This window comes from Pipra filicauda, unplaced genomic scaffold (genome assembly GCF_003945595.2).
Source record: "Pipra filicauda isolate LSUMZ 115617 unplaced genomic scaffold, ASM394559v2 scaffold157_size4220110_pilon, whole genome shotgun sequence".
In the NCBI taxonomy this organism is placed as follows: domain Eukaryota; kingdom Metazoa; phylum Chordata; class Aves; order Passeriformes; family Pipridae; genus Pipra; species Pipra filicauda.
In genome coordinates this window covers 1871985-1891069 of record NW_024104073.1, presented here as the reverse complement: position 1 = coordinate 1891069, position 19085 = coordinate 1871985, and the positions used below count along the sequence as shown (strand labels likewise).

Here is a 19085-nt window from a genome sequence, read left to right as displayed (position 1 = left end):
ACACTATTCCAAATCAAGTAATGTTCACATTTGGAATCTGGCTGTGGCACGTACTGCTAGAATATGGCTGAAGGTACAGTCGAGATCAAATGAGTTTCCCAAATCTGAGGTCCAGTGTTTTGAATCAAGATGGGATCAGGATGGGAATCGTTGCAAAACTCCCATTCCACAGCAGAACAGAGCGCAGGCTGACCTTAGAGGATACCAGAACACTGGCTTAGTTGTCAGACAGGTACAATATTAGCATTGTGTACAGACTAACAAGGGTCCTCAAAACAGTATAGCCATGTGAGGCTAACACTGAACCCAGGGTAACTGCCATATTTTCAGAGCTGGGGCATGATAGCTCAGCATTATAGATAAAATTGAATTTTACTTCACAAAGTATGCTGCGGTCATGGCTGGGCCCACTTATTTCTGCACTGGAAGAGCAGGGGGGTTGAGAAAAAGAGACAGAGCAAAGATTGGGATTTCCTTTTCCTGTGACTGTGGTAGGAAGGATGTAGGAAAAGGCTCTCCCCCTCTAGTCCTACCCGCAACTTGATGAACTCTCGTGAAGGTGAAGCAGCCAACCCAGATTTCCAGGGATACCTCATGGCAGTGTGGACATGGTCATTTTACTGTTTCTGCCAATCTGCTGCCCTGGCCAACAGCCTACCAAGCACACTTATCCTCAAGTGTGAGTACTTCAGAATTAAAAAAAAATATAAAAATGGCCTAAGTGGTTGGTCTGGGGCTGGCAGACCCAACATGGCTCATGTGCCCTTCTGGAGTCTGAGACAGAGGCCAGGCCAGAGCTATCCCATAGCTTTGAAACTGCAATCAGTTCATATGCTTAGGCAACTGAATCCCACCCTGTAAAAGCACAAGGAGTACTTGGATAGGATAAAAAGATTCAAAAGGGCCAATTGCATTTTCTGTCTCTGTTGGCCAGATAATGATGCACGTACTCTGCAAGGTCAAAACTGGAAGCTACCCCCTATGAACCATACTTCTAAACGTGACAATTCTGAAGGGAAAATGGGCTTTATCTCCTGCAGTGTGCAATACAGACACAAATGTTCATGGTGACAACTTCAGTGTCTCGGCTGACTTTCATATGTGACTGTTTTCTGTTCAGATAATGGATGAAGACTTTGATCTAATGAAAGAGAACAATTCTCATAAGATCCTGGAATTCTAGCTAGGCCCATCTGCTAAATTACTAAACCCTGTAACTTATGACACTTAAGTAAAATAAAACTAAACTACTGAAATAGATTCAATTAAGGGATCATGTCAGCTGCAACATGTATTTGCACATTTACTAAAAAATGCTAGTAAAAATGCTCAACAAAGGAGCACTTTTCTCTCTCCAACATTTTTCAGTCAGTAGCATCAGAGCTTTCTGTCTGCATCCTGAGTATGCAAAGGAAAACCATTCCTTAATCTTCTAAGGACAGTTCAAAACCCCATGTGTACACTCAAAAAAAATCACAATTGGAAAACTTGAATGCAGTCTGCTTGACAGGAAGGAAGCCATTTTCAATAACTAAGAGCAACATTTACAATAGCAGTGTAAAGGCTAATATGGAACTCACATGTAGATGTCAAAACAAGTTAGGCCCATACAATTGTGTAGGGCAAAACATGCAAATGCATTCCATCAGCCTTGGAAAATATGTCAACATCCCAGGGAACCCAAATGACAAACATCTTGTACTCCCTGAAAGAGTTCCACAGTGTGTAAACATGAGGCAATCAAATGGAGTAGCTGGAATCTCAGGCATTTCTTCAGCTTTATTCACATGTAAATTATTAACTGAGGATTTGGGCGCTTTCAAGTTACTCATTTCAAGCCTAAATCACTCAAAAGCACTTTGAAAAGAACTCTAACTTGGTTTAAATTTCTTAGTTGCCTTCCTTACAGCATACTAACATGTTCATCCTATGGAAGCTAATGCCTGCTTCACACGCAGCTGCTAAAGTATTTTGTGTTTGCCAAGTGAAATGGCACAAAGGTGCCTCTCCAGCCGGCAGTCCCCTCTGGTGCGTGACGGGGCAGGCAAGCAGAGGACACTCTCCCCTGTGTCTGTCCTGTCTGGCAGAAAACCCACACGGCTGTCTGTCTCTTCACCATTCCTTCCAAGAAACAAACTCTAGGCCATTCCTTCCAGCCCTGTTTGTCTTTAGGCTGCTGCCTTTTGCTTGATCCAGGAATGTGGGTCCAAACAGAAAGGAACTCTTACACAGCTGGCATGGAGCGCACGAGATGAGACCCCATGGGACGCTGGGTGATGTGGGCTGGCTCTGAGCTAGTGAGGCATTATGTGGTGTTGGAACACCATGGGGACTCGAGTGAGGTTACTAAAGACATTACTGAGAGTGGGATGAACACACACAACTGCTGAGCTGGTTTAGTCAATCATCAGCCCTCACCAAGGACACTGGCTGGTTTTATTAACCTGTGAAGTTGCAGTAAGGCTGGACAGTCCCATTAAAGGAAGAAAAGCAATTTGAATGTACAAAACATTTAGCATGTTTTAGTAGTTTGTAACATCTTGCTTGGTGCATTTTACTGACACACACCAGTGCTTTCATGCACACATTGACTTCTGGAATATTTTAAGAACAAAGGTGATTTTCAGCTTTTGTCCCTGATCTGATCAGGGCCCAGCTTGCCCTGGACAGAATGGTTCAGTTCAGTGACCAGCAGACACCTAGTGTAATATGAGATGCCCTGGGCTACTCAAGCTAGAGTTGGCAGATAAGCCACAGGACCCAAGGAGACATGCAATCTCTGATAAAGCAGCTGGAAGTTAGGTAGGCACTTAAAATGACACTAAAAAAGTATGTTTAGGCAATTGCAACCTGAAAAAGTGGGACTGGAGAAGTAGCCAATACAGTCAGTGGACCCCAGTGGGCAATTCAGCTCACACTGAAGCTAGCCATGTCTCAGCTGAAATCACGCTCCAGTCTCCACGGAGCCAGCACACAGGCCTCAGTGATGACAAGGGGACTGATGACAACAGGCTGACTCAAGTGCCCACACTGAGGCATCCTGTGCCATCTGAGCTGTCCCATCAGCTGCCATAGCAGAAAGGTACCAGGTCTGTGCTATGCCTCCCAGCCTCATGTATGTGTCTCAACTGCCACAGGACACACAGCCACCACCACACACCTCTGCACGGGCAAATGAGCTGATCCCTGGATCTCCAGCAGCTCTAGCAGATGCCTAGAGCATATCTGGGTCAGTCAAAGAGCTACATTTAGATGCCAACCTCAAACTAAATGCTGCCCAAACGAAAGTAGCCTTATAGCTGCATAAATGTGTGTCTAGTTTGCTCTGGCACCCAACAGCCTCTCAGCTGTGCCTTCCTGCTCCGGTCACAGGACGCTCTGCATGGTTGGTGCTGTGCCACTACGCTGGCTCTGCTGCAGCCAGGATTCCCTCTGCTTCCTGCAGATTTGCATGGCACTGAAGTCACTGTGGAGCCTGACAGCATAAACAGCTTGCACTGATGTCAGGCTTGTAGGAGGTGGGGAGTACAGGGATTATGTGATTATAATACTGACACCTATCCTGGTAGCCAAAGAAGATCCAAATTCACCAGCAATCCTACAACCAAATATAATGCTTGAATCAAAAAACAGGATATAGGCACCACAGTTTGTTTGGGTTTTTGTCCACAAAGAATATTTGTTTTTATTTTGTGGGATTTTTACTGTAAACTGTATGAACTGTCCTGGGAACAGGAATTTGGGCCAATGTGCTAAGGCAAGACTAACAACCAGGCTACAGTTTCAGGCTCATTTTGGTCTCCATATACTCTGTGGTCCACCTGTAATAAAAAAAATAATCTCCTAGGTCTGCTAGGGTAGTTCAAGTATCTCCCTAGGAGTGGGTTTGACTCTAATCAAGCTAAGGAGAACCACCCCCCCTGTTTTCTACTTCTGTGGGAACTGTCTAAATCCATAGGCTGCCATAGAAAAGGCAATTACCATTTTAGGGTTTGGTTCTTTTTCTTTTTTTTTTTCATCAAAGTGGTGATGATTCTGTTAAATGCAGAACTCAATCCAACTGATCAAATAGGCTCCATCACATCAGCTCCTGCCATGGAGACCCCTGTGGGACTGTTGTGATGAGACCTGCTGCTCAGCTGGCCAGCCCTGGGCTTGTCCAGCAGGCACAACATGAAGCACTTCCAAAACATTTGAGTCCAGTGAGTCCAGGTACCAGTGGAGATATTGTCACTGAGGGGTGCCTTTTTTGATTCTTCTTGATTAAATGCTCAAAAATTTCTCATGTTCTCCTTCAGATGCCTGTGTCTTTTTTTGGACAGGGTCTCATTTTATATAATAAAATATAAATCTCTAGATACTCTATAGAGTATGTCAGTGTAAATCAATGCAACCAGAACCCCTCTTAATCCATGGGATTCATGGGATTCAAAAATCATGAGGGTCCACAATGAAATCACAGATTCTGGTTTTGGACTCACATATGCAGAGAGACACCACAGGTCAGGCTGAACATTTAAAAGTACTGTGTGTGCACACTGAAGATAACTCTATAAATTCAAATGGGAAAAACTAAATGTTTTCAAACAGGAATACAGTAACTGCAAATCTGTTATAGGAAGAGATGAGAGCTAGGAATTTCAGACTTCCCCTTTGTAGCTTGGCACTGCATTAGCACATTGTACAAAGCATCTTGTATGAGGAACATTAAGACAAAACTTAAATCCAGTGAGCTAAAGAAAGCAGCTGTGTATCAATTTGTCTTGTTTGATTTTATTAACTTAAACCCTCAAAACCGTATCAATGTTGGTTTCTGCTAGGGTTACTGAGTAAATGATCAGATACTTGTTTTTTCTGACTGTTTTGTAAAGTTGTCATTTGCAAAACAGATGGAGAATATGCATCTTGTTTTCTTTTTTGTTTTTTTTTTTTGCAGGAGGCTGGGGAGGAAAAGGCACATTTGAGCTTGTTCGAAGTTGCCTGCTCATCTAACTAGGGACATTAAAAAGCAGAGGGAAGCATAAGGTAAAGTAAATCTTATGATTGAACTATTTTCCTTACATTCCAAATCAGGAAGGATGAAGAAAGAAACCAGTTTTTAGCCAGAAAAAAAAAAAAAAAAAACAAAACAAAACAAAAAAGTTTTGTCTGCCATGGTTCAATGCATCATCACAGTAGAGACAGACATCTAGTTAAAAAAAAAAGTTTAAAAACAAGTTTTCCAAGCTTCTGAGAGACAAAGGAGTTTGTAAATTAATTAATTCAAGACTTTTTAAAAAATGAACAGTTGCCTCTAATATGTAGGAAAGCACTGTACAGTAAATGTACAACAATACATGATATATGTGGTGAGAGAGACAGCACATGTGCAACCCCAAACAAATCTGTATGATGAATGCAGGTTTTCTTAATGTCAGAAGGCTTAAATGGGAATGGCAGCCTCTCTGCAAAGGTGTGGAAGTGTATCTTAAATACACTTTGATATTTCAGCTTGGAAAGAGATGGCTGAAGAGGCGTGTTGTAGGGGTCTGCAGACTCCTGAGCTGCATGGACAAATGAACAGGGGATGACTATTCAGTATTTTTCAAGATACAAGAAAGAGGCTGTAAACAATGAAGGTATTGCATAAAAGGTATTGAACAAAAGAGCATTTTTTCCAAAGCCCACAACTGAATTCACTTCCCCCTGATGTGTGGAAACAGAAGTATAAATGAGTTCAAAAAGTAATTTAAAGAATAAATAGAAGAAAACTCAGCCACGGCCTATTAAAGACAAAGATGTTGCTACAGGCCCTGGTTCAGAAAGAAATAACCACCTATTGCCAAAAACTAGGAACAGACACTGAGGGAAACATTACTGTGTGTTTACCTACTCAAAATAATCTTCCCCTAAGCATCTGTTGCAGACTCTGTCTAGCTAAGTAAGAGTAAGTTTTTGGACTAATACAGTACTGATGGTTTTCTATTTCAGTTAAATTCTTCTTTCCCAGGGTATTTCCAACTAAAGCAACACAAAACTGCATCCAATAATAAACCGGGGGAAGGATTATCAATAAATACTGTCCACTGTGATTAAAGACAGAGGTGAGAAACTGATTGAAGTAGGAAAAGCAAGCTGGGGTACCACCACAGAAGCCCAGAGAGAAAGCAGAAAAAAATATGTTAAAGGAAGCACTATTGTAATACAGCACTTGCAGAAGTTCAGAGGAACAAAAAGAGCTTTACTATTCACTGGCTGAAAGAGGCTTGGAGCTGTAAGCAATGGTAATATGTCTGCTTACTTATTCCTTTGGAGTTCAGTATTAGAGCAGACATTAACTGAATTATAACTATAACGGGATTATACCAAAGAAACACCAGCCTGCATGATCAGTCTAAAGACCCGCCAACCAAGCTAAAAAACATGAGGAGTATTTTCAAAAGTCAGGAATTGCACTCACAGAAAATAAAAATACAATTTCTTACTCTGTCATCTCCATCATTCTTTGTCCGTCTGTCTCTCACTTGCAATTTTACTGGATTGCCATTATGAAAATAACTTGAAAGTAACTTTGAAGGGACTTCCTCTGAAAATTACTGCTTTAGGAAATAATACCAAAAGTATATAGCATCCAATAGTGGTACAAAAATATATGAATCAGGCAAATTCTGATTTTATAATTAAGCTCGTATCTGAAACAAATGTAGGGAAGTCAAGAGTTTCTCCTCACCTCACCCATTTTCCTTCTGGTGTCTCAAATCCAAACCAGAGTTGCCCTTCTCCTTACCACGAAGACTACATCATGAGACTAGGTTGCTTACCACTGATTGTGTTCCTCGGGTGGAAGACGTTGTAACAGGTGTTATAGTGATGGTACTTGTCACCTTGCTCGCTGCGGGTCGCGAGGACAGGTTGTTTCGAGGTGATCGAAGGACGGTACCAGTCACAACTTCTTTCTCTGCTGCTATGTTCACTGGTCTCACTGTTATCACAGGACTTGCACCATCAGGTACAGCACTGGGAGAACGTTTAAACTGGGAACCTAGGTGGATGTGGATTTTGTTGTCTTCTGTCGTAATAATGTTGGCATTGGCATTGTACTTGCGGATTGGAGTCGGGACGGTTTGCTTTTCTGGCGTTACTTTGAAGACAGCTCTTCCCATGGTCATATCTTGTGACTGTGGAGAGACAGAGATTTCTGCTGGTGCTGCAGATGTTGATACTGTCATAATCTGAATTGGCGATGCAGGTCTGTCGGCAAAGGGTGCTCTCCCTCCCTCTGGGGACTTTTCCCTGGAGAACGTTGTTATAGTGACTGGAGACATAGAACGATCTGGGCCCATTGGACTTTCACTGCCTTTTCCTTTTTGTGGCATAACGTTTGGAGAGGGAATGATGGTTATTCGTGGCTTCTGATTTCCCAAAGTAGGAATGACAGTGGTACTTGAAAAAAATTCCTCTGCAGTTGGACTGGTTATCTCCAAAGTTGCTGTGCTGTTCTCATGGTCTGGTGTCACCCGAATATGAAGAGGTTGACCCTGTTTTGGTGAAAGGACAACCTCTCCAGGATGTGCTGGACTACTGTGGGTCCGGGCTCCTTTATCAGGAGTTGCCTGAGCCCCAGTTTCCCTCTTTTTCATCCACGGTATCCAAGATTTCCTCATAGCAAGCTCATTTGCTGCTGGAGGATATCTCTCGAGCACTGAAGAACGCTCCATGGGTTTTTTCAGACCTACCTGTCGCAGATTGCTCATGATATGATTCTCCTCCTGGAAGGATTTCCTTATAAACACTGCAGGAGTTTCTTCTTCTGCTGCTTCATTGCTTACAGCATCTGTCTGCACACCAGTGGATGTCACAGGGACATCGACCATTCTTCGTCCATTTATGCTGGGCCTCAGAGCACGGCTGTAACGCTTAGAAAGCTCCAGCTCTCTTGTTAGGTTCAGAACTTCCTGTCCCATACTCTTGTTTTTGTTTTCTTCTTCCATAAACCTTTGCTGCAGAACTGAATAATCAACTTGGAGCTGAGAAAGCTGGTCTTCTTTGTTCATCAGCTCATGGATTTTTTCCTTAAGAGCTTGAACTTCTGCTTTCAAATCTCTGCTTTTGGCCTCTTCCAGACGAAACCTGTGCCTCAGTTCTGCCTCCTGGCTCACCACTTCACCTTTTTCTATTGCTTTGGTTTTGGCAATCTGGAGTTTCATTTCCTCCAACTGTTGAGAAAGAAAGTTAGCTTTATCCTGCTCAGTCCTAAATTTCTGCTCTAGCTGATCATATTCATCTTCTGTCTTCATCAAATCTCCTTCAACCACTTCCAATTGTTTGAGGCGTTTTTTCAGTCTTTCAATTTCAACAGTGAGTTCCTTAATCTTGTTGTCCTCATGACAACCATGCTCTGGTCCTTTCCTGGTTCGACCTCTTGTAATTTCTCTTTCTACTTCCTCTACACCATCAATTCTTTTCTTTAACAAGTCAACTCTACAGCTTAGTTGAGAGGATTTTTCTTCTTCACTTCTCAGTTTGCCAATTAACTCATCTCTTTCCTTTGTCAAACTAGACACTTTTTCCTCCATTTCAGATTTCAGTTTCAAAAATTTCTTACTTTCTTCTATCAATTTCTCTGTTACATCCATAACTTTCCCTTGTTCAACTTTAAAATTCTTGTTTAGACCCTCAACCTTTTTTTCCTCTTGTTTTATTTTTTCCATCATATTTTTTCGTTCATCAACCAACATTACAGTAAACGACTTCAGCTTTGTAAGGTCATCTTTTAAGCTTATTTCAGCCTTTTCCAACTTGCTTTCTGATGTCTCAAGGTCCTTCACTCGAGTCTTTACCACTTCCAACTCATTTATCAAATCTTTAGTCAAATTCTTTTCTTTCTCCAAGTTTAAGTGTAGCTGAGTGCATTCAGACTTACTTTTACTGAAAGCCTCTTCCAGCTTCTCTAGTTCTGACATTCTTTTCTGCAGTTTTTCCACTTCAAGTTTCAACTCTTTGCTATGGTGCTCCTCCTCTTGCAGTTTATTTTTCAGCTCTTTGCACTGGGATTCGGTTTTTGTGATCTCTTCATCTTTGCCCTCCATTTCAAGCACACGCTTGCGGAGGTTTTCCACTTCTGCCATTAAGCTAGAGTTCCCACATTCCCCTTTTGCTATTTTATCTCTTAGCTCTTGAAGTTCCTCCTCAGCTTTTTGAAGATTTTTGTTAGTTTCTTCCAGCTCCTCTATTCTGCGAGTCAACCCCACTAGCTTAAGCCTTAGCTGTCTATTATGTGACTCTTGATTACCCAGTTTAGCAGTCATCTCCTCATGTTCTTGAGAAAATGATGAAGTTTTGTGTTCAAGTTCTGCCTCTAACTTCATCAGTTTTTGTCCATCTTCTTTAGTTTTTGCACTAATAATTTTAAGCTTTTCTTCTTCTTCTTTTAGTTTTTGGGTTAAGTCCTGTATTTTCTGGCTTTGTTGACCAAGTTGTTCAATATGCATTTGTCTTTCATCCACCAGCATGAGTGCAAATGATTTGAGCTTGACTAGTTCTTCTCTTAGTTTATTGATTCTCTTGGTATGTTCCTTCTCCTTCCGGGCTTGATAGACCTTCTCCTGCTCAAGAAGTTTCTTCAATCTGAAACAAGTTAGAAGATATGTGTTAAACTAATATATATATGTGTGTGAGTATATTTCCCCATTTTAAAAATCACCTTTGTTTTAGCTTCTTTTTTTATTTCAAGTAGTCTTGCAAGAAATCACAGAATAACTACCTACTGCAGTTACATTCCCAAACCCAATATTTTAAATTACAAAAGTTAAATGAAAAATGTATAAAATCATCTAGAAATCTGAAACACAGTGAAATTTTATACATATATAGATAAAAAAATACATCTGGTTTTAATTTCTTTCTATTTATTTCTCTGTTAGAATGATGTTGGTAAAAGTACATAGTATTCCAACAGGACAGGTATTATCTACTCACCAATCCATTTATATCAAACTTGTTTTACAAGGTGGATTCCTCCTTATGTCTTGCATATAGAAAAATGTGTAAAGTAAGATAAAAAGTGAAAACTAATTGCCATATGCAGCCACACATAAACGGACCAATCCTGGTTTATAAATAAACCAGCAGGACAGAAGATTACATTAGCACACAACTGATAACTATCTGGGCATCACAGGCATACAAAATTAGCAGAAAGATAAATTTGCCAGCACATTGACTGTTATGTTAAAAAGTTTCTTCTTCCAAACACATTTCCATTTAGTAGATTTTGTGAACCACAAAGATCAGACTGATCAAACCTTTGGCTACAGCTAACCTCATCTAGAAAATGCTCTTCTCTATATGGTCTGTAAAGGTGTATTTTCAGACACTATAAAAGCTCACAATACACAAATTAGATGTATCCCCAGAAGGATAATAGAGACCTACATTTTCCAGCCTTACCCATGCAACATGGAGATATTATTAGTAATGTATTTTATACCTGTGATTTATATTCAGGATATGCTGACATCAGTAGAGGAAGTTCTTGAACATGTTAAGGGTTGGACTTGATGATCTCGGAGGTCTTGTCCAACCCAGTTGATTCTATGATTCTGTGTTGTAAGCATAGATTTCTGAGGATGGTGATCCTCAATTGACAAAGAGGTACAGATAACACAGGGATGTATGCCCTACCAATCCAAGAGCTTTATTGTAAAAGCAGCACTCCAACTTAGACAGAGGCACACACGCTGAATTTACTGTGAAATGGTGTTTTCCAAACCACTGTCATAGTACCTACAACTCCCATATACCCTATCGAGACATGTGATAATTCAAATCCACTTGCTTTGTTTACCCTGTTGTCTGAAGCTTTGCAGCTTCTTTTTTATAAATGAGACACACATCGAAGTGATAATAGTAGAACAATTTATGCCTGTTAACTGAGTTGCAATAACTGGAATATCCATATCTTAGCAAAGATAGACTTTGATCAGTATTTTTATCTTAAATGCCAGGCTGTAGATGATAGCGGGTGAAGCACAGATAAAACATTCCTCTCTGCTACCCCAGCAATGAAGCAGTGCAAAGGACTCTGGGGCACAATGTCATACACACAGGATGTCTCCCAAAGCCCTCACCTGAACTCTAAACTCATAACAGCCATACTAACTCGGTACTCCCAGCAACTGTTAATGTTTCACTCCTTGCTCCTCGGGGACCAGAACAAAGAGGAACTGGAAAGAAAAGCTATAAGAAAAGAGAAGGAAGTCAGAAAGCAGAACACAGGATGCAGTAGGTAGGGAAGGAGAAGGCTAAAGAATACATTTGAAAACAAGAGTCGGATAGAATGTGGGAGTAAGAGAATAGTAGGAACCAGGGGAAGAGAGAAAAACAAACAAACCGTACAGCCAACCTTGCTGGGTCACAGATTATTCTCAAAAAAAAAAATTCTCTTCAGCTTTGGCATCTCTTTGGAAAGGACTGAAAAGGCATGCTGGTGGATGGGTCAAGTTAAAATATCAAAAGGTAAAAAAAGACCCACTGTCACTCACAAAGCATGCACTTTTCACACTGAAGAAGGAACTTTATTGGCATGCAATATATTCCCCGGCTGCTCTATCACACTGCTTCATGTAAATGTTTCTGCCAAGAACTCTTCCTCCTCTCCCCCAGGCTATATTTTTAAAGAAATAGTATGTACCCTTCGACAAAATATTTGCCAAGACAGAATAACGTACCCTAACCTAGTGGTGCTCTAAATGACCCATCTCCCAAAGTAATGAACATAATAGAAAGTTTCCAGCCTCCCTTGTCCCACACTCAAAAGCCTATCTAGAGATGCTTAGAAAACTGCCTATGATTTTTAATTCCTAGGCACTCATGTGTGATTTTCACCCAGCAGTTGCTCCAGGTGGTATACACCAGCTAGGCTGCTAAGCAGAGTGCAAAATAATTCACTGGCAACACATGGCCCCATGTGATTACCTGAGAGTCTACTGAGGAATAATGCCAAGAAAGCCAACAAATATCTGTTAAACTAAGACAAAAAAAAAATGCCAGTCATGAGACTGAGTAACAGGAGAAGAAAGCACGTTAGCCCTGTCACTGCCTTGCTGGAGAGCTAACTGGCCTGGCCCCTCTGGGAAAACAAAGCACTGTAACTGTGCCAATGCATGGAGGTGAATTTGCTACCATATCTCTGCTGAGCAAGGTAGGAAGCAACATGCAGCATTTTATCCTGCCTCAGCTTTATCATGGTGAAACTACACTATCTTAGATTTGACAAGTGAACTTTCAGAGAAGACACTTGACAATACTTCTGTTTTCCATGTCTAGGCAAACGGTTTCTAAAATCTGTTTCTGGGAGGGATGAATGGGAAAGCAGTGTACAAATCTGTGTGCTAATTACCAAAGTAATTAACAAACTCTACGCCTTTTTGGTGCAACTTCTAAACACCAAAATAAAGCTGAGTTTAAGCTTGCTCTCGCTTTCTGCTTTTCCATTCTTGTACAACTTTCATACCTCAGTGGTTAAACTGGAATTTCAGCAGACTGCAAGGTGAGGTTGTTCCTTCTTGACCCTCTTAACAGATTTACTACCAAGCTTCTCATCTGACTGCTGCTGTTGCTGTTTGCTAAGTAATGCAGAACCGCATGGGCTCCAATGCAACACTAAAAGCCTCTCAGACTCCCTGCATGTGCGTCTTCAATGTGTTATCCAGAGCAACTACACTCTGGATTGTCAAAAGGTTGAAAACACCTGCCTTCAGGGTCAAAATCAAAACAAAACAAAACCTTTTTAATAATGAAACATGGGGCTACATACAGCGAAAACACTGACAAGCCAAACATTTGGTACCCCCAGCCCAGTCCCTGTATTTGCTGTCTTGGTTTGTGGTTGTTTCTGGAGATGGGAAGAAATGTTTGGATACAAACAGGGGTTTAGCATCTAGACCCCAACATGTAGATATGCTCCAGTTCCCTGTGGAGACAGTGATCACATTGCCTGCTCCTCTATGGACAGCACTGCTAAGTCTGTGTGTTTCTCAGTGGGTTACCACAAGTATCACCTCAAAGCATGCAGCCCAGGTCATTCCCCAAATACATGATCTTTTGTTGCCATGAGAGTCCTGGTGGTCTCTCCCTCTCCTTACTATCTGTCCTCCCCACAGAATCTGAAGAACAGGTGCCCTACAGGTGTCCAATACTCAAGATGATGACATTACCCCTTGCAGTGCACTGGATAAATAAAGTAGCGAACCCTTAGGTATGACTGTGTGCAAACTGTTAACTGCCTCAGCTAAAAACAAACACTCCAGGACAATGCTGGTCCCTGATTTTGAACCATAAAGAAAGATACTTGGCTGGCATGGCACAGGATGCTGGACTACAGAAGCTACCGATGCAATCTCATGTGGTCCATGCTGCATAGGGAGATGCATCTCCTGCATCCCTCCACAGCCTTAGCTGTTCACAACAAGAGTAGCAGGAGGGAGGTCTGTGGGCAGCCATGCTGGGGAAGTAGGAGACTGAGGACTTTCAACAATGAATCTCAGCTTGCAGAGAAAGCAAACACCAGGGTGGAGGAAGACCAACTATGGAATAAGTTTTAACATCTTTCATGAATGGTGTGCTGGAAGCAGTCAGCAAGGAGGAAGGCAGAGTGGATGGTCAGTAAGCAGGCCCTCCCTCTCCTCCGTCCTTTAGGTTTCATTGCACAAGGTCTTTCTGCTTCCCCTTTCCTCCTACAAGCTACATATTGATCAACAGAGGCACGATGGGATGCTGACAGCTACAACCCTACTCCTCCAGAGATGTGCCTTCATTTCTTTTACTATAGTTATATTCCTGTGCTTCATCCTACCAGTTCTGACTGCCTTACTCAGGCTGGGGCTCATCACTCCTTCAGGTTTGGATGGTAAACCTGGTCAACACTATACCTTTTTTCCTGCCACACCCTCAGCTGCCAGAAAGTCTAGTTATCCTGTCAATGTATTTGTAGGAGACACTCCTGGGTTACAGCATAGAGGTAGTTTGTAAAACAGCACATTAGGTATGCTGGGAAGTGGTGTCCAACCCAGGCAGGGCTTTGGTCTGCTGCAAGCGAGTCCCTGAGTCTGCTGTGAAGGACAGGAGGTACGGATGGCTGTATCTCCTCCTTCAAGTGAGAAATGCAGAGTGACTGAAGGGCTTCTTGCTGGAGTGTTCTGGGTGGCCATAAGGGTAGTTTAACATTCTCTTTAAGACCAATCAGTTCATTGTATCAATAAAGCTACAGACTTCACTTATTGTTTTTTCTGTTTTAAGTCTACACGTCAAGTGTAATCACTGAGATGCACACGAGAAACCCCACAGTACCATTTTTACAGTGTCTCTACTCAGACTAGAGCAAGACTTTATAATATTTTCATGGTTTTGAAAGACACTGCAATAGTTTCCCAACAGGAAAGCTCCAATGGGCACTACTGGATTTTAGACAGGATTTATTTTATTTGTAAATGGTAAAAGTAGTAGCAGCAGCAAGACCTTAGCTAAAATCAAGCATGTTCTTGTTCACATTTGCAAAAGAAATTACAAATAGTGGTCAGTAAACAATTTCTTCCTTTCTGAAGGATAATAAACTTCATTATTACATTTGAAATGTAATAAATAGAGCAAATTGGGAACTGTAAAACTCCTGCTTAGCAGTAATGATAGCTGATACGAGAAGCCATTCTCTGAAGTGGGAATATTTTAAGAAAATACAAAGAAGTTTCAGTTATCAGGGGAAAGATGCTCAGTGATTTCCAAAAAAACACCACTCCCCTCAAAAAAAATTCACTTTAGAGTATTTAAAACAGAGTACGCCTCCCAAACACTTATTGAAAATTATACCAGTGTATGCACCTCTCTTTCCATTTGTACTTCCACCAAGATGAGAAAACATCACAAATACTCATACAACCTTTACCATCTCTAGCATAGAAACGTGCACTTATATACACACAGAAACCCTGGGAAGGCAGGGCAAGGCAGAAGATGTCCTGAAAGGACACGAGCTGCCTCTGTGGTTTGTGTACATGTGAACATTTTGGCACCACATTTCAGCTGTGTTGTCCTGGTTTAGCCTCTTGCTTTGCAAACAGACTAAGCCAAGCTTTCCAAGGTGTCCCCCAGCGTTTAATGAAGCACTTGCAGGAGGGGCCAATGAGGAGGGAAATCTAGAGCTATTTCCCCTGCAATCAAAACTGGCAGCAGAAGCAACAGCAGTTAGAAAAAAGAGGATGGGAAGGAGGGAAACAGGTAAGGTCTCTGCAGGACCTTTTAATTGAGTTCATAGACAGCCTGAAGATCCACAGAGCTCCTCATTGCTGCTCTAGCACAAAGCCATTTGTTGTACTGCTCCTATAGTACCTATTTTGCCTTTTACATTCCAAAAGGTTTGTGGTGATGGAATGTAATCACTTCTAACCTATCCTTTCGAAAGCCTGTAAGAGGAGATTAAGGAAAAGTACATTAATGAGGACTTGGTCACTCTAAGGATGAGTTGACTGATGGCTCATGAAGGCTGCTTCCTCCTGAGGGGCCAATAGCATTTCTATGCCGCTCACACAGCAATCCCAAGGGAATTTTCACTGGGAAAGCAAATGCCTTCGCAAGCTCATCTTTCCACTTCAAACCTAGAGAGTTTGCTACTGTATCTGCAAAGTTAGAGAGACTGGACAACTTCCTAGTGGTAGCTAGAAAGCTGCTGCCCATTAAGGGATGTCAGACAATGTAAACCAGCAAGAGGTGGTTTAACTTAATAAAGGAGTTCCCTTCCCTTCTCCCCCCCCTCCCCCCCTTCAGTGTACAACAGCTGATTTTGAAGATTGTTTCTACAGCCACTGGGAAATCCTTCACATGTCAGGACTATTTCTGAGTGCTTCCATGTTTGGGCCAGGCTGAGATATCCAAAGGCTGAAGTTTGCTAGTTCTGAGTACTTACAATTTCATCTAAAATCAAAGAGAGACAAAAGGTGCTCAGGCTCTCCAGGAAGCAAAACAATCCAGCCTGTCACTTAAATTGAGCAATTCAAAATTAGGTAACACTTTCAAATCCTCAGCTTCACTACTTCCCACATATCAATCTCGACTGGGAGAAGAAATATGTAAATGAGATCAGATCCCATGGCAAGCAAAAGAATAAAGCACATCTGTATTACTTTCTCCTTTCTATCCATTAAACTTTAGAGATAAGCAATGAGAAAAATATTTGAATGACCTTACTATAGAACCTGCCAGGCTGCTGTTGAGTTTTATCACAGAACAAACTTTTAAAAAAAATGTTATCAGTTCTAGTAAATCTAAAGACAATTTTCTGTGGCTACATATTACACAAACTCAAAGTGCAAAAAAGTGCATATTCTTCATTGCTGAATTAACTTTTGAGAAGTGATTGTATCAAACTATATCACAAGCAAATTAATATTCTTGCTACTTCTAAACTACGTGAGAGTTCCCAAAATATACTGAAAGTAAAGGAAGTCTTTTCTTCCTTAGGAGGACACATTGCTTACCACCTACAACAGTTGTTTTTCCTCCTTCTGTTTCTAATACTGATTTTGCAAAAACTAAAATCCAGTTTGCTGAAATAGTTCATTTGTTTAGAAGTGTCTTACTCCAAGTGAACAGTGGCTAAAGGCAGTGTTTTTGAATAAGAACACTCATTAAATTCAGTGTCCCGCCACCTTTCCAGCATCTTGTTAATATCAAAAAACACCAAAGATCTTCAAGAACAAAACCCGACTGACACCCATTCGGACTACGAAACGGTATCCCAAACGGACAGGCAGTTTTTCCAAGCTCCCCAGTCGAGGTACCCACATTAATTTCGGCGAACAGAGAAGGGGAAGGGGGATGCACAGAAAGCATGCAAACAGCAGCTGGGAGCAAAGGCGCAGCAGCGCTCAGGTGAGAGATTAAAACTGCCAAACCTGTCTCCGGGCTGCGGTTCTCCTCCCCTGACCTCCGTGTGCGCTGCTCGGGAGAGGCAGCCCCGCGGCACAGCCCCACCAGGTGCACCTTCCAGAGCTCCAGCCCAACGCTACGGTCAGCTCGGGGCCGGCCAGGCTCCTCAGCACTGTCCTGGCCTGTCCAGCCAGGCTGGATCCGGAGCCGCGGCGGCGGGAGCGGAGCCGCCGAGCATCCCGGGCCCTCCGCTCCGCGCAGACCCCGCTCCAGCCTCCTTCCCTCCCTCCCGCGGGCGCCTACACTAATGCCCAGTGCGCTCAGTGAACCAGCGCAGTGCGCATGTACACAGCAATTAGCAGCGCTCAAATTAAAATTACGTTAAAAAAATCTCAATTTCTCTTACCTTATAACTAGATTTATTTTTTTTTTAAAGCCACCAAAACAAAAATAAAAGAGGGAGATTCCGGGGCACGGCTTAGTCCCCACGCTGCTAGGTGCTGGCTGCGCCTTGCATTGTACTCCCCTCGGGGCAGGCGAGGGGTGGAGCCGGGAATGACCGGGGAAAGGGTCCGGCTGAGCCGGCGGCTCGCGTCTGCCAGCGCTTCCCTTTGGGACCGCTCTCCAGAGGTTTGTTATTGACAACCACTCCGGGCTGTTTATAGGTACAGTTTAGAAGTGAACGATTAAGAACTAATAATTTGATCGCAGAGAACCCTTGTGAGTTGCTTTTGTTTAAATTGAACTGGGATGCACGAAGCGATGCTTCCCAGTCCCAGCTGCCGATTCATTCCTGTGGCTCAATAAAAGTTCTGTTGCTTTCCTGTTCTCTGGCGCTGTTTGAAGTGGCAGTACTACTGCTGGTGCGCGCTGGCTGATCTTAACATGAGCTGCTAAAGGCATGAATACATGAAGAAAATCCCCTGTGGATTTAATATATGCACGTGTTTGTTTTTGAAAATTCATGCATAGTAGCAATGCCGAGTCTGGTGAGGTCTGAAAAACATCGTTCTGCTCGTACCCTGCGTTAAAGAAGTCCTAAACCAGCTCTTTTGTTCCTAAAACAACATAAAAGAATTTGGGGATTCATTCTATTTGCCTAATGATTCCCTAGATTGCTCACAGTCACCTTTTCAGTCTTTACAAGGGGAACTAGAAACCACTCTTCCCTTTCCCTTCTCCTTCTCTTTCCCCTCCTTCACCCTTGCTTTCCTCTTTTCCTTCCTGTTCACCTTCCACTTTTCTTAAGAAACTTTTAATAGCCAAAACACTGAAAGCATATCATGTCAAATATTATTATTCATTAAAAACGGACCAATGTATGTTTACATTTTTGAGAAACTATCTAATTTCATGTTCTTTAATTATTTTTTCCTTAGGACCCTTACCTCATTCAGCACACAGGCTGAACAGAGCACATTTGAAAAGCAGGTGCTTAGTGATTGATTTTATGCTCTTTATTCAAGGCCCTGTTTGCCACACCCTCTTCAGACTCTGCGGGGAACAGAATTATTAATTTCTGGGTGTGAAAGAGAAGCGCAAAGGGACTAAGGTTTTGGTTGGAACACCTGCTCCAGGGTACACAGGATGTGGGTTTCAGAGTGCTGCAGGGTGGGTGCTGCGTGTGTTCGGATCACAACCCCATTTGCCTCCACCCAGGAGTGCATGCTCCAGACTCCTGCACATCAGAGCTCAGATCCAGCAAGCTCCCCAAAATGAGAACCATTCTTAGAGTGAAAAGCATTCACAATCCATGTAAATTAGCTTCACATGACTTAACTAGCACCATGTAGGAAATCTGTCACACAAACGCAACAGGAGTAGAGTCACATTTTCCAGGGAAACATATACTAACCTTAATCATTCACTCCCATTTTATAATCCTCTGCCTCATTTACTGAACACTTTCCAAAAGATGAAGTTGGGGGTCCTACAGGGAGATTGTTTCTTCCTGTGTGCAAAGTTGATGCATCTCGCTTTGTTTCTATTTTTCCAGTGCCAGAGGAAAGGTTTCTGTACAAAACGTGTTTGATTTTGCAAACACAAATGATCACATGCATTGAGCAGACAAATGTTCTGCTTACTCTACTTACTCTGTCCTTTGCAATCCGAACAATTGTTTGGTAGAGCTAAATATTCTTTAAAAAGAGGAAATTGCATGCACAATGGCAAACACTGAAATAGAT

The 19085-nt window shown here is 42.1% G+C and overlaps 1 protein-coding gene across 3 annotated transcripts in view; it reads right to left on the bottom strand.

The window, feature by feature from the left end:
- FILIP1 (filamin A interacting protein 1) overlaps window positions 1-19085 on the bottom strand; it is a 103658-nt gene that overhangs the window by 8702 nt on the left and 75871 nt on the right. The window contains exons 1-2 of one of the 3 annotated variants that reach the window (XM_027713590.2): window positions 17306-17314; window positions 6801-9606 (exon numbers count right to left, since the gene is read on the bottom strand). In XM_027713590.2, the coding sequence (XP_027569391.1) occupies window positions 6801-9491 (2691 nt within the window). In that variant the 5' untranslated portion in view covers window positions 9492-9606; window positions 17306-17314. Of the gene's footprint in view, window positions 1-6800; window positions 9607-16925; window positions 17159-17305; window positions 17315-19085 lie in introns of those variants that run through there. The other 2 variants (XM_027713588.2, XM_039379141.1) reach the window with 2 other exon arrangements.